We start from the raw sequence: 14579 nt of genomic DNA on the forward strand, positions 1-14579 counted from the left end.
TTAATAAAAGAATTTCTTTTAACTTTTCCGACGTCCCGCGCACTATATTAGTTATTAGGTTTAGGGACGAAAGAAAAACCCTAATTGACTGCGATGAATTTCCGCTTCCATAACTTGTTGGGAGCTCCCTACCGCGGCGGCAACGCCGTGGTGACGGCCGACGGCGTCCTCCTCTCCCCCGTCGGCAACCGCGTGTCCACCACCGACCTCCTCAAGTCTCAGTCGCAGACCCTCTCGTTCGAGGCCTCCGCCAACATCTCCCGCATCGCCGTCACGCCCGACGGCTCCTTCCTCCTGACCGTCGACAGCAACTCCCGCGCCCTCTTCGTCAACCTCAGCCGCCATGCCGTTCTCCACCGCATCAAGTTCAAGCGGCCCGTTACCGCCCTCCGCTTCAGCCCGGACGGCGAACATATCGCCGTCGGCCTCGGTAAGCTCATTCAGATATGGCGGTCGCCTGGCTTCCGGAAAGAGTTCTTCCCCTTCGAGCTCGAGCGGACCTATTCGGACTTCGTCGGCACGGTTACTACATTGGAATGGAGCCCTGACTCGAAGTACCTCCTCGCTGGATCAAAGGATCTTACCGTCAGACTCTTCTATTTAAAGGATTCGAGAAGAACGAGCAAGCCATATTTTTTTCTAGGGCATAAGGATCGCATAGTGGGTGCTTTTTTCTCAACTGACAAGATAAGCGGCACCGTTGTTAGGGTTTATACTATATCGAGAGACGGTGGGTTATTTACATGGAAATTGGTAGAAAATGATGATTTTGATGCTCGCAAGGAGCCTGGCTCAGACCCTCCTTCACCTGGTACACCCGAACAGAAGTCTTCTGAAAGAGATCAAGCCGAAGAGTCCATGGATATTGATGATAATAAGAGAAAGAGGAAAAAAAAGGGTGGTGATGATGACGCTGAAAAGTCTAAGATCCTTTTGCATAGAGCTAGATGGGAGCTTGTTAAGAAGGATTACTTTATGCAGGGCGCTGCAAAGGTAGCCGCTTGTGATTACCACCAAGATTTGGATATGGTGGTAGTTGGACATTCCAATGGTGTTTTTGGTCTGTATCAGATGCCGGACTTTGTTTGCATCCACTTACTTTCCATATCAAGGGAGAAGATCACAACTGCAGTGTTTAACAAACTTGGCAATTGGCTGACATTTGGTTGCGCAAAGCTTGGGCAATTGCTTGTGTGGGAGTGGCGATCAGAGAGTTACATATTGAAGCAACAAGGGCATTATTTTGATGTTAACTGCGTTGCATATTCACCTGACTCACAGATGATAGCAACAGGAGCCGACGATAACAAAGTCAAGGTAAAACAATATAATTTAACCAAAGCATTTTATGTTAGACATCATTTAATTCATTGTTTACAATATCAATTGTTGGCATATTCTGAGTTTCTTGCATTGTGTTTAACTACATAGAAAAGCAAAAAAAGGAAAAAATTGTACCTGATTCTTCTGTACATATGTTATAAAAAATTTATAACCCCATTAACAACTTAAAATTTTATCCCAGCATTGTCTTTAGTTTTATATTTTTCAGTATTGCTCTCAGTTCTTTTTTTAAATAGTAACATCATATGCGATAAGTTTGGCAGAGGAATTGCCATAAACATTGTTGTTGTTTTATTGCAGGTTTGGACAGTTTCATCAGGGTTTTGTTTCATTACTTTTGCAGAGCACTCTAATGCTGTCACAGCACTCCATTTTATGGCTAATAATCATACTCTTCTAAGTGCATCACTAGATGGGACAGTTCGTGCTTGGGATTTATTCCGTTACCGGAATTTTAGGACTTTCACTACTCCTTCTCCTAGACAATTTGTCTCTTTATCATCAGATCCAAGTGGTGAAGTGATTTGTGCTGGAACTCTTGATTCATTTGAGGTATATTTCTTCGTAGCTAGGTTTTGTAGTGCTGTGATACCTTGAGCAACTTGATGCCAAAAATCTTCTTTTATATCTTCCTCCAGATATTTGTTTGGTACATGAAGACTGGACGCTTGTTGGATGTTTTAGGTGGCCATGAGGGACCAGTGCATGGGCTAATGTTTTCCCCGACAAGTGTAAGTGATATCTTTTATTTGTCACTGGGACACAATTTATTTCTGTGAGCTTTATACTATTAGAATGGATTGAATTTAGCATACAACGGTCATTTAACATTGATTTTATAATGCTGAATCTTTTTATTCATGGCTTTCTTCAGCACTAGGACCTGTCTAATTCCTGTCTTCATATTTCACATAATGTAATTTACTTGTTATAGGTTAAACCTAATAGTTTAAACAGAAAGATTGCAAATTAATCATGTTCTTATGATTATGAAGTGATGGCTTATGTTATTTCACTTTACAGGCTTCTCTAGCTTCGTCTTCCTGGGATAAAACTGTTCGCATATGGGATGTTTTTGATGGGAAAGGCACCGTTGAAACTTTTCCTCATACACACGATGTTCTTACTGTAGTATATCGTCCAGATGGAAAGCAACTAGCTTGCAGCACATTGGATGGTCAGATTCACTTTTGGGATCCTTTTGAGGGAGTGTTAATGCACACTATTGATGGTCGCAGAGACATTGCCGGTGGACGTCTCATGACAGATAGGCGATCAGCTGCTAATTCAACTTCAGGAAAATATTTTACAACTATATGCTATTCTGCAGATGGAAGCTACATTTTTGCTGGTGGAAATAGCAAATACATATGCTTGTATGATGTTGCAGATAAGGTTAGTAATTTTTGTGGATTTAGCATTTTGTTTATTTGTGGCTTTACTATAATAGAAGCTGCCAATGCTTTCTTTTCGATTATCTCACTTTTGAATTCTGATTGGCAAAACTGGTAAATTAAGGATATAATACAAAGAGTGATCCCTTTTCTAACAAATTGAGCTTTAGGCTTTGGGGTTAAGTGGTTGGCCCATCAACTTTAACATGAATTATATTTACCCACACATGAAGGCGAGGGGACTCTTAAGAATATAAATAAAAAAAATGATCCCTTTCTTAATAGCTTGAGTTTTTAAAATCAGTGCTAGACCAATCAACTTGTACAAAATGTTCAATGCCTTAGTCATAAATCTAGGATAAATAGTTATGCTTTTTGTGCTGCTGATTGCCTTTGCAAAATCATTTCCAAACCTTAGCTACAAATAAGAATTCAATCAGAATATATAGTTTCTATCAACACTTCCCTGAATCTATCACCAGTTTTATTTTCTATATTAGTTAGTATGTGCTTTGGGAGCATTCTTTATTCCATTAATCTTCTATCTCTGTTAGATGTATCAAATTTAGGAATGAAGCATATAATCCATTATTGTTGTTATAATCATTTGCACTTTTTCACTTTGAATATCTAATAGTAGTATAACACTTTTATTTCCGTCAAATTATTGGTGACAAATTTGCTAAAGGGTGCTCTTATTAACTGAATTGGGCATGGGGTCCTCATTGTTTCTTTAATTTACCAGGTACTGCTTCGTAGATTCCAACTCACTCGAAATCTCTCCTTGGACGGAGTCCTTGATTTTTTGAACTCTAAGAAGATGACAGATGCTGGCCCATTGGATTTAATTGATGATGACAACTCTGACGTTGAAGAAGGGGTTGATCAACAAACTCGCAGAAGTCTGGGACAGGATTTACCTGGAGCTGTGTTGAATCGTGGACGACCTGTTGCCCGTACAAAATGTTTGAGAATTGCACCAACTGGAAGATCATGGGCTGCAGCTACCACGGAGGGAGTCCTCCTATACTCTGTTGATGATTCCTTTGTGTTTGATCCAACTGACCTTGATGTGGATGTGACTCCTGAGGTGCCGCACCATATTTGAATTTATGGATTGTTGCTTCATTATTTCGTAATGCCATCATTTATTTAATTATTTACTTCTAGCAGCTGATATTCTCTTATTATATAGGCTGTTGATGAAGCTCTGAAGAGGGATGAGTCACAAAGGGCATTGTTGCTCAGCCTTCGATTGAATGAAGATTCACTGATCAAAAAATGCATTTTCTCAGTGAAGCCTGCAGATATTCCTTCTGTTTCCTCCTCAATGCCATTCAAGTACATCCAGCGTTTGGTTGAAGCATTTGCTAATCTTTTGGAAAGTTGTCCTCATCTTGAATTTCTTCTTCTCTGGTGCCAGGTACGATGTCAAACTCAAGGTAATTATAAATCGAGAACTAGGTGTCTATTAGATTGTATCTAACATCCATTTTTGGTTTTAGGGGCTCTTCAAGGCTCATGGTAATGCCATTCAGCAGAATTCTCGAAGCCTGCTGCCAGCATTGAGGTCCTTGCAGAAATCCATTTCCATGCTGCATCAGGATCTAACAGATACGTGTTCATCCAACGAATATTTACTCAGATACTTATGCTCAACGAGCACCACGCCACAATAGATTCGTAATCCAAGCTTTTACTAAAATTTTGTACTATTGTACGCTAAGCTAAAGTTATTCCGCAATAGTTTTAGTGAGTTGAATTGCACAATCTTAACTTGTATTTTCTCATTGTGTTGTTCTTGAGGCCAAGTCTTTTTTTGTGTGTTTTAGAGGCTGAGGGGAAATATTCTTCCCCCTTTCGATTTCGGTTGGTTTTGAGCAAGATGGTGCTGGTTGACCTAAGGGTTTCTTCTGCATTTGGAAACCTAAAATGTTCCACTTGCTTTCCTGTATATTTAAGAAGCACCATTTATGAATTGTGAAGTTTAAGTAACAGAGTTTGTCCAGTTGTTTAATGATCGATAGACTTTCTTGCAGAACATGAACTTCTTTCTATTATTCATAGTCTGATTATAGATCTCGATCATCTGAAAGCTTTACCTTCAGTATCAGGTAAGTTTGGCAGATTTCTGTTGAAAGAAAAAGTCTAATTCTTGTATCGATTGCTCTCTAACAATGTGTATGTTTACTTTATTTGAGAGAATTTCAATGGCAAGAACTCAGGGTGAATTCACCTATCAGCATTGCAGATTGCAGGGCTCTTGATGACTCTCTATCTACATTGTCTCTGTGCAAATTTGTCGGACTGGATGATCCCGTTCATCAGCCGCGCCACCCTCTCGGCGCCTTTGCTGGGCCGGAGCGCCGCCATGTCCCCGACCTTGGAGCAGGGTGGATCCCCTGCGCACCACCCGCCGGGGACAAAGCTCCCGTTGGCCCGGCCGAGGAGCTGCTGGTCGATCTGGTCGAGCAGGGGGCCGTCGACCGGGAATTTGCGCGCGAATGGCGCGCCGCTGCTGACCATCTCCCGGAAGTCATTCAGTGTCAGCACGTGCGGGTGCTGCTTCGGCGGCACGTCCCACCTGATGTAGTGCAGGTCATGGTTCGCCACCGTGCCGGCGAACTCCGGCGCGTTGCAGATCACCGTCTGGAAGTAGCCCTCCGGCGCCGACACGAAGTTGGTGTAGTACATGAGCAGGATCCTGGGGAGGTTGTCCCACCCCCACACGCAGAACTCCACGAACTCGCGCGACAGCGCCACCCACGCAGACCCTGACGAGGAAGAAGAACACCTAACGACAAAACGCTCCGAGGAATCGAAGAACCAGTCCAGTTCGATCGATCGATCGATCGATGATCTCACCTGTGAACAACTTGAACGCAGTCGGCAAGTCTCTCTTCTGCGACGCCCAGAACACGTTGGTCTTCTTGTCCAGGTACAGTCCGGGGTCGACGATCACCGGCTTCGCTCTCTGTTCTCTGCAAACTCCACAACTCGATTAGCGGCGGCGGCGGAGCGATTCATCAAATCGCGAGAAGAAGAAGGCCAGATTTACTAACTCTTTCCACGCCAATCGGCTCGTGTGCTCCACGAAGCTTATGTTCCTCGGCAAGCTCGAAAAGGCATGGAGGATGTCTGCCATCGGAATCCAGAATCAAGAACAGAGACCAGAAATTAGGGTTCTTTTTTGAGGAATTTATTCTGATTGATACCGTCTTGTGTGACCAGAGGGTAATCGGAGGCGCTGAGATTGATGAACCAGTCCCAGTCGTTGCTCTGTTTCAGAAGCAGAGCGCCGGCGTGGAGCGTGTTGGCGACCATCGTCGGCCCGCGGTAGGTGACCATGTTGGCTTTCTCGATCACCGCCACGTTGCCGACGGCGGCGAAGAGGCTGTCGTTGGCGACGCGCGCCGCCAGGGTCCGCCGCTCGCTCGCCGGCGCCTCCCGGTCCAAGTGGACGACGTAGAAGTTGCGCGGGTGGTACAGCGCCCGCAGCGCCCGCCACAGCCGGTCCAGGTCGCCCTTCGACCCCGAGACCAGGTACGCCAGCCGGGGAATCCTCGCAGTCGGCGGCGGCGGCGGAGGAGGAGGAAGCGGGGGCGCGGGGAGGTACAAGACAGTGCGGAAGCAGGGGAGGAGGCCGATAGTCGAAGCGGCTACGGAGAGCAGTACGAGGGCGACCGAGACGACGAGCAGCTGCCGCAGGCGGCGGCGCTCCATGGCGAGCCTCGCGAACGCCGCCATAGACTTCATGATCTCCATGGCGAATCGATCGGTGCACCTGCAACCTCAATCCATGGAAACCAAATGAAGCACACCGCACGCGTGATTACCAAACAAAACTAAAACAAAATAAAAAAAATTCTCGAAATTCAACGCCATGCTGCAATCTGCAATTTATAGAAGCATCAACTGCAAGAACAATCACGCAGCTCCCTCCAAAAAAAAACTGAGCCATTGAGAAAGCGTGAGAATTCCAAAGATAAACACGAATTAATTTCCTGAAAGAGAAATTTTTCATTTTGCCCCACACCCTTCACAATTTAAAATATTACATTTTACGCCCTATAATTCTATAAACGCTAAAAACGAAAAAATAAAATAAAATCTTGGGGAAAATGAGGATGTTAACCAAGCATTTAATCTCCGCTTTAATTTAGTAGCCAGTAATTAATAATATTAGTGAAACGGTTGGCACATTAAGCCCTTGTTTTTAATAGGAAATCCTAATTAATTAACTACATAACATATGTTTTGAAGGGCAATTATGCAAATATCAAAAGTACGTTTCTTTTTGCAAAAAAGTGGACATTCCACATCTAAAATAACCATTCTTCCCTCGTTGTTGTAGCATCTAAAAAATCAACTATTTTAATTTAATTAAAATTATTAGAAATATATAAAATGTTACTCTTATCAATTTAATTAAAATTATATAAATTTTAAAAAAAAATCAAAATTAAAATTTTAATATAACATAATATTATATTAAAATAACAATTTAATTAAAATTGTATAAATTTTTCAAAATTATTTAAATCAATTATACAATATATTTATCAAAATTACTTAAATATTGAACACTATTATATTAAAATATTTTTTTATTAATTTTATTAAAATTATTTAAACTTCATCAAAATTATTTTAAATTTATCAAAATCACTTCAAAATACTTTTTAGGTAGCTTCTACTAAAATGCTACGATAGTATTATATTAGCTATTAAATGTTGTGATTGTTACACATTATAATAACTAGTCGTATGTACTACAATAATGTATTATTCTATACTGTAGCAATTACGATTAACTATTATAATAACGTTGAAAGAAGGTTATTTTGGATAAAAACATCTTATGGACGTCTTTTAGACTTTTTTTTAAGGGACATCCTTTTAACTATTTACTTAATTTTGAGCACCCTTTTAAATTTTTTTTATGAATAATGTGTTATTCTAATGAGGTGCCATAGTCGCCTCAAGTCTTCTTGTAGCTTGTGTAGTTATGCTGATGATTGTGAAAGAGCTATGAGTGTGGTTGACGAAAGTAAACGTTGACTTGGAGTTGGATTGAAATTTATAAAGCGTGTGGAATAAGAATCGATTCATTCAAACTTTTGAAAGTACGTTGGTAAATGCAAACGTTCATTTCTAAGAGATATTAATGATATAAATTAATTTATGTTCAAATCAGTTCTTTAAGTTTTATATATTTTAATTAATTTTTATAATATTTTGTTTTTTTTGGTTAATTTTTTTTATCGATATCGTTGCAAGTACTAATGCCGTAAACATTCATTAGATTGCTCTCGGAGATTTCTTGCGATTGGAGGATTCGATCACGTGGCGAATAAAATAAACAAGGCCAAGTATTCCTACACAAATATATTGTTTAATATGCACATGTGAGCTTCCGGGGCACAATTGAATTAATTATTATGAAGTAAATATTATTATAATAGATAAAAATTGAATCTTGATAAAATTATAACTTTTTAAATTACCTTTTCATAGATAGTTGTGTGATCGTTGGAATGACGAATTCTATCTTTTTACTATAATTCGTGCACATGTGAAAGCCCTTGGGCTCGAGATTACAGTGTACATAAGATTCTGTGGAGCAATGCGTATGTTTTACAATGTATCTTATCGGTGGAAAATTTCTATAAGATTGAATCGATCATTTTCAAAATTAATTGATTCAAAAAATTGAATATTTAGATTATCAAAAAAAATTACATGTGACGAATAAATATAAATAAATTATTATAACTGTTGAAGATTTAAAAACATTTTTTTATATATAAACTTGCTCCTTCGAATCAAATATAATTTATAGAAAATATATAGGATTATAAAAATTTGTAGTCAAATTTTGAGAAGATTTTAATAGTTGGTAGGTTATTTTAATAATATCATTTTAAATTGTTTTTCTCCTTTTAAAAAACTGGGCCCGATCCATTTAACTAAGGGCCCAAACCCTAAAACCCCAAAACCCATATTAATTTCTAAAATACAATAAAAATTCTCTTTTGGAATAATATAATTAAAAAATTCTTAAAAAACATTATGGCCGGGAACTTCTTAAGAGTTAACACAAGTGCAATATTTTTTTTCAGAAATATTAAATGCGAATTATTATGAATTAACAATTTGATCATAATACTAATTAATTAGAGGAATATTTTAAATAAAGGCCACGATTCCTACGACCAGCGTTGCAATTCTAATCATCCACTTCCCCGAGTGTTCGCCGGCTCCGGCGGTGGCTGCTGACTGGGATGGACCCGGCGCCGGCGACAGCACCGGAACTGGGGTCTCTCCGGTTGGAATTGGAGGGAAGGCAGGAGGCCGAGCGCTGGCTGTCGGTGAAGGCGACGGAGCTGACGCCGGTGGAGTAACAGGGGCGGGAGTTTCAGACGGCGGCGTCGCAGCCGGGGGAAGGACAGGCGCTGGAGCGAGGGAGGGCGGCGCAGAGACGGGCGGCCGGCGCACGGCCATGACTACCACCACCAGCTTCTGCCCGGCCTCGCACCTCCCCGGCGCGCCGCTGACGAAGAAGAACCACCCCGACCTCTCGAACTCGAACCGGGAGTCGCCGTCGGCGAGCCGCCGGATCGGGTGGCTCAGGTTGCACGAATCAAAGTCCTGCTTCGCCACCACCAAAACAGAGTCCTCCCCTTTCTCGTACCTAAACACTGCGGCGCCGCCCACAAAATCAATCTCCAAAACGCAAAATCGAACCACAAAAACTAAAAAAAATATACACATCACAAATCACAAACCGATGGAATCGTTGACTTGAAACCGATTCCTCTCCGCCCAATGGCCGTAGCTCTCAGAGGGATTCAGCACCCATCCATCTCTGCCTCCGGCGAAGAAAACATAACCCTCAACCGAATCCACCAACACAACGGCAAACAACAGCAGCGGAAGAAGAAGCATAGCCAAGCCGTTAGAGGAGGAAGAAGAAGACGACGCCATTGCTGAGCAGCAGAGTGGAGTAACACTCTTAAATAGAAGGAAGGGAGCCAAAAGTTACCGTTGACGCCATTGCCGGCGAACTGTTGTAACGTAAAGAGGATGCGTTTCGTTTCCCGCGGCCGCGGCGGGATGGAGGACACGTGGAGGTCGAGAAGGGTGCGGACGGCGAGCCACCGGCTTTTGTAATCTGGCGCCTAAACTGGTTTTTAGCCATTAATATAATTAATTAAGCTAATTATACTGATTAATTAATATATAATTAATTATATTTAAGCTAGTATATGAGCATATAAAATCACAATATTATAAGGCATAAGGGCATTGTATGGATTTCTAATTTTTTAAAAATAATTTATAAAATACTTTACGAGCTACATAAAAGAGCATTTTTATTTTAAAAAATATAACAAAAGACCACCTCTTATCATAAGAAAAAAAACTAGTATTATTCTATTATTTTAAGGTAGTTTTATCCAAACTACTCAAATATTAATTTAAATTTATCTAATTTAATTAAAATTATTATTCAAATTTATTTGATAAGTATAATTGAGCTAACATGTCAAGTTGAGTTTTATGGTGTTGAAATAATTGTCCAAGCTTGAATATCTTTTTTATCAACTTATTTCAAATTTGACTTAAGTTTATTTAAATATTATACAACTCTCAATTCATTCTTATTTTATTATTTAAAATTCTTATAATTTTAAATTTATTTTTATTAATTATTAAGTTTGATAATATAAATTTATTTATTTATTTTTTTATTTATATTGATGAATGCGATTTAAAAACTTTATTTGTGATAGTTATAATTCATGTTCAAAAATATTAACGAGTTCAACATATATATTCAAATTTATTCATTTTATTTAATAAATTATTTAAATTTATTTATTTAATTAATTATATATATTGAATAAATATAAATAAATTTTTATAGAATATAAAATTTACTCAAATATTTGATTAATTTATAGTCCTAATAATTAAAACAATTCTAACAGAAATTTTAATCAAACTTACTAGATATAGAGTTTTGATACTAGAGAACTGTGGCCGGTGGAAAATTTTCGTGGGACTGGATCAGTCACCTCAAAAATAGTCAATGAGACTAATTAGGATTTATCATTTTTTTTATACAAGAGCACTATTAAACATTTTTTATTTTGAAATGGGAGGCTTAATGAAACAAGGGTTATCAATATCAATAGAATAAAGATAGCAATAAATGCGGAATCTGAAGGATGGCAGAAATGCTCCCTAAACGAAGTGATTAACTACACACCTTTTCCACAGTAATATTAATTAAAATTACTACGACGTAGAGTTTAAAATAAAGGTAAAAATGAAGATGACACTTTTTTTTTTCTAAATCGGACGCCTCATTTATTTTTAATAATAAAAAATACTTCATCAATATTCTATTATATATTTGTCTAAATACTGTACTATTATCTCTTGTTTAAATTTTAAATTGGACATATTATTGTTAATTGATGAAATTCACATATCTAATATTATCCACTTTGGACTTAAGTTCTCATGATTTTATTTTTTATACTTATTCAAAAGATCTCATACCAATGGAAATATTTTTATCATATAACCCTATGATTTTTTGATATATTTTAAATGTGAGATTTGATTGTAATCTCAATAATCGTCTCCTTTTTCTTACCATTATTGGCATGGTTCAGGCCTCTCCAAGAGCTTTTATTATTATTCCCATGGTTCGGGTCACCTGTCTCAATAGTTAATCATGAATTTTTACTATGAGTCTTCCTATCATTATTCTCATGCTTCGGGTTAGAGGTGTCAATTCGAGTTAGTTGGGTGGGTTCAAATCATATTGAAATAAAATATTATTAAAAAATATCAACTCGAACCCGAATTGAATCCAAACCCGTATAACCCGATCAACCCAAAATATTTGAATAATCAAAAAACTTTTTTATTATTTTACCTGATAATTTTTTATTATTATCTCAATATTAATTTTATCATTGTCATACTAATATTAGATAAAACATCTAAATTTTTAAATTTAGGTCAATCAGAATCCGATTTGAATCTGATCAGAATTTAATCCAATCCAAAACCCTTCATTTGAACCTGACCTCAAAAACCCTCAACCCTAACCTGATTTTCTGGGGCTGGGTCGGATCAAATTGACGAGTTGGGTCTTTTTTTGACACTCCTAGTTCGGGTCTCCTCTACCTCCTTTATTTTTTCTGAGATTTCTCATATGGCTCCATCTGGATCATGACTCTGTTATCACTTGTTGATTAATGAAATCTATATATTTCCACAATAGTATAATATTATCGACTTTAGACCTAAACACTCATGATTTTATTTTTTAGACTATACCTAAAAGATATCACACCATAAAGATATCTTCCATCTTATAAGTTATAATCTTATGATCTTCTCCATGTATTTCTAACGTAGGACTTTGATTATAATCCCAACAGTAACAGTTGTAGTAGTACGATGTCGTAGTTGCTACAACGTGTGGAAAAAAAATTATATTATAGTAGTTACGATTTCATAGTTAATTACTATAATATAACTTCATGATTGAATTTACGTTATAATAATTATGAAATCATAATTGTTACAATATGAATCTATTTAAAAATATTAGTTACTATTTCGTAATTGTTATAACGTGAATTCAATTTAAATTCAGACTGATTCAAAAAGTAAGATTTAGATGAGATGTAAGACAAGATATAATAATAAATAGTATAAAATAGTATTGAAAAATATTTGAATAATTGTACACTATTGAACAACGTCAAAGAGCGTGTTTTTTTTTAAAACGTCTAAGTCTTGATTTTGCTTTTATAATATTTTGTTTTTGAAATGGGAGCTAATTGAGGATAGACAAGGGGAAAAATAGGCTTAATGAAATAAGGTTTGTCAATATTAATAGAACAAAAATGCTAATAAATGCAGGAATCTGAAGGAGGGCAGAAATGTACCCTAAAATCAAGACCCTCTCACAGTAAATTAATAACCCTTCAGCTCACTTGAATGCACCCTCCTGCCTCACACCAACCACTCACTCTCCCTCTTCACACTCCATTTATTACTCACAACGCCCCTCCTGCAACCTCTCACAGTCACAGACGCAGACGCTAGCTATACCTCTCCTCCTTAAACAATTCATCGATCGTCTATAAATTGGGCACCAACCCACCACACACTCTCACTTCACTCATCTTCCTTGACCTAATTGAGCTTCAGCTTCAGCTTGACCTAATTGAGCTTGGAAGAACTTAACGCACAGCATGGGGACTACTGTGAAGAAGACGATGATCTGTTTCTTAGTGATTTGCTTGGCCTCTCAGGCTCTCACTCGGGCCATGGCTAGAGGCCTTGAAGCTGGTGCTGCTGCTGACAGCAAGGCTTACTACTCCCCTCCCACAACAAGCCCCCATCGTAATCTTTTTTAATTTGCTGATGAAAAAGTGTTTTCTTTGCTGTTTTCGTTCTGTTTTTGGAAGCAAAATGACGTACGTACGCATGCATGCATGCAGATTCTCATGGCGGCTCCAGTAGTCCGAGCACGAACCCGCCGTCCACTGGCGGCGACGCACCGGCCTCCCATGGCTCGCCGCCGTCCGGAGGCGGCGGAGGAGGGTACTACAGCCCGCCGTCCACCGGAGGCGACGCACCGGCCTCCCATGGCTCGCCGCCGTCCGGAGGCGACGCACCGGCCTCCCATGGTTCGCCGCCGTCCGGAGGCGGCGGAGGGTACTACAGCCCGCCGTCGTCAACTCCCGTGCCGTCGCCGCCGTCGTCGACTCCCGTGGTGGTGCATACGCCGTCGTCGCCGTCGACGACTCCCGTGGTGGTGCCTCCGGGGACTCCGTTGACTCCCGTCGACCCTAATTGCCCTCCGTTCACTTGCGAGTATGAAATTATATATTATTTATTTATTTTATTTTATTTTATTAATAATGAGAGAATATTTTGTAATTTTGTAGCTATTGGAGGAGCCATCCGAACGCTATTTGGGCCTTATTTGGGTTCTGGTGCCCGGTGGCCCAGATCTTCGGCCTGCCCAACCCGATGGCTTTCGCGACCACGAACCCGACCGTGATGGACGCGCTGGCGAACACGCGGCGCGACGGGATTGGCGAGCTCTACCGGGAGGCCACCGCCGCCTTCCTCAACTCGCTGGCGGACCGCCACTTCTACTTCACGGGCCAGCAGGTGAGGGACTCGTTCCGGGCGGCGGTCGGGTCGGACCGGGAGGCCTCGGCCCAGGCCCAGCTCTTCAAGCAGGCCAACGAAGGCCGGCTCAAGCGAGGCTGATCAGGGCCGTCGATTATTTGTGTGCGTTATGTTTGCGCTTTAGGATGCGTGCAGTGTGGTAATTAGGTGGTTTTAATGACGTCGTTAGAGGTTAATTAATCCGCGTCCTGTTTTTTTTCAGCTACTTTTAGTGGAATCGTGCGTGATGTTTAGGTGTTGTTTTATTGTATTTTTGAAGTGTTAATTGACGAACTGGGTATAGTAGAATTGTGTATTAGTGTAATTGATGATGTCATTAAGTGGCTTTGGCCAGGGAATGACACGTGATCGTTTATGAAAATGCAGGTCAGTGCAGGTGCTGCATTCATTCCGTGCCAGAGCAACATTAATTTACCAAATATCTATATATTATTTTTATTATTTTTATCTAACTTAAACAGAAAAAAATGCAAAAACTAAAAGACATTAATTTAAAAATCTATATATAATTTTTATCTAACAGAAGAAAAAACAAATCTAACTAATCAAGCGTAGCCAAATCTAACTTCAAGGAGCTCGAAGTGGAAAGCTCATAGTGGAGAGCTC

The 14579-nt window shown here is 39.6% G+C and overlaps 3 protein-coding genes and 1 pseudogene across 3 annotated transcripts; 2 read left to right on the plus strand and 2 right to left on the minus strand.

The window, feature by feature from the left end:
- The first annotated feature begins 93 nt into the window (after nucleotides 1-93).
- On the plus strand, nucleotides 94-4733 carry LOC141830582 (periodic tryptophan protein 2). The gene is made up of 7 exons (XM_074717985.1): nucleotides 94-1317; nucleotides 1645-1896; nucleotides 1983-2075; nucleotides 2368-2739; nucleotides 3484-3828; nucleotides 3934-4161; nucleotides 4244-4733. The coding sequence occupies exons 1-7, from the start codon at nucleotides 94-96 to the stop codon at nucleotides 4415-4417; spliced, it is 2688 nt and encodes an 895-aa protein (XP_074574086.1). The 3' UTR covers nucleotides 4418-4733.
- Nucleotides 4734-4755: 22 nt separating this feature from the next.
- Nucleotides 4756-6539, minus strand: LOC141830583 (beta-glucuronosyltransferase GlcAT14B-like; annotated as a pseudogene).
- Nucleotides 6540-8927: 2388 nt separating this feature from the next.
- On the minus strand, nucleotides 8928-9687 carry LOC141830467 (early nodulin-like protein 14). Its single transcript, XM_074717899.1, has 2 exons — nucleotides 9527-9687; nucleotides 8928-9439 (listed from the first exon to the last, which is right to left on the minus strand). Exons 1-2 carry the CDS (start codon nucleotides 9684-9686, stop codon nucleotides 8928-8930), a joined length of 672 nt encoding a protein of 223 aa, XP_074574000.1. The 5' UTR covers nucleotide 9687.
- Nucleotides 9688-13024: 3337 nt separating this feature from the next.
- On the plus strand, nucleotides 13025-14054 carry LOC141830333 (uncharacterized). The gene is made up of 3 exons (XM_074717778.1): nucleotides 13025-13175; nucleotides 13274-13649; nucleotides 13724-14054. The coding sequence occupies exons 1-3, from the start codon at nucleotides 13025-13027 to the stop codon at nucleotides 14052-14054; spliced, it is 858 nt and encodes a 285-aa protein (XP_074573879.1).
- The last annotated feature ends 525 nt before the right edge of the window (nucleotides 14055-14579 follow it).

This window comes from Curcuma longa, chromosome 6, assembly GCF_044706935.1.
Source record: "Curcuma longa cultivar G26 ecotype Majalengka, Jawa Barat chromosome 6, ITB_CL_G26_1.1, whole genome shotgun sequence".
Taxonomy (NCBI): domain Eukaryota; kingdom Viridiplantae; phylum Streptophyta; class Magnoliopsida; order Zingiberales; family Zingiberaceae; genus Curcuma; species Curcuma longa.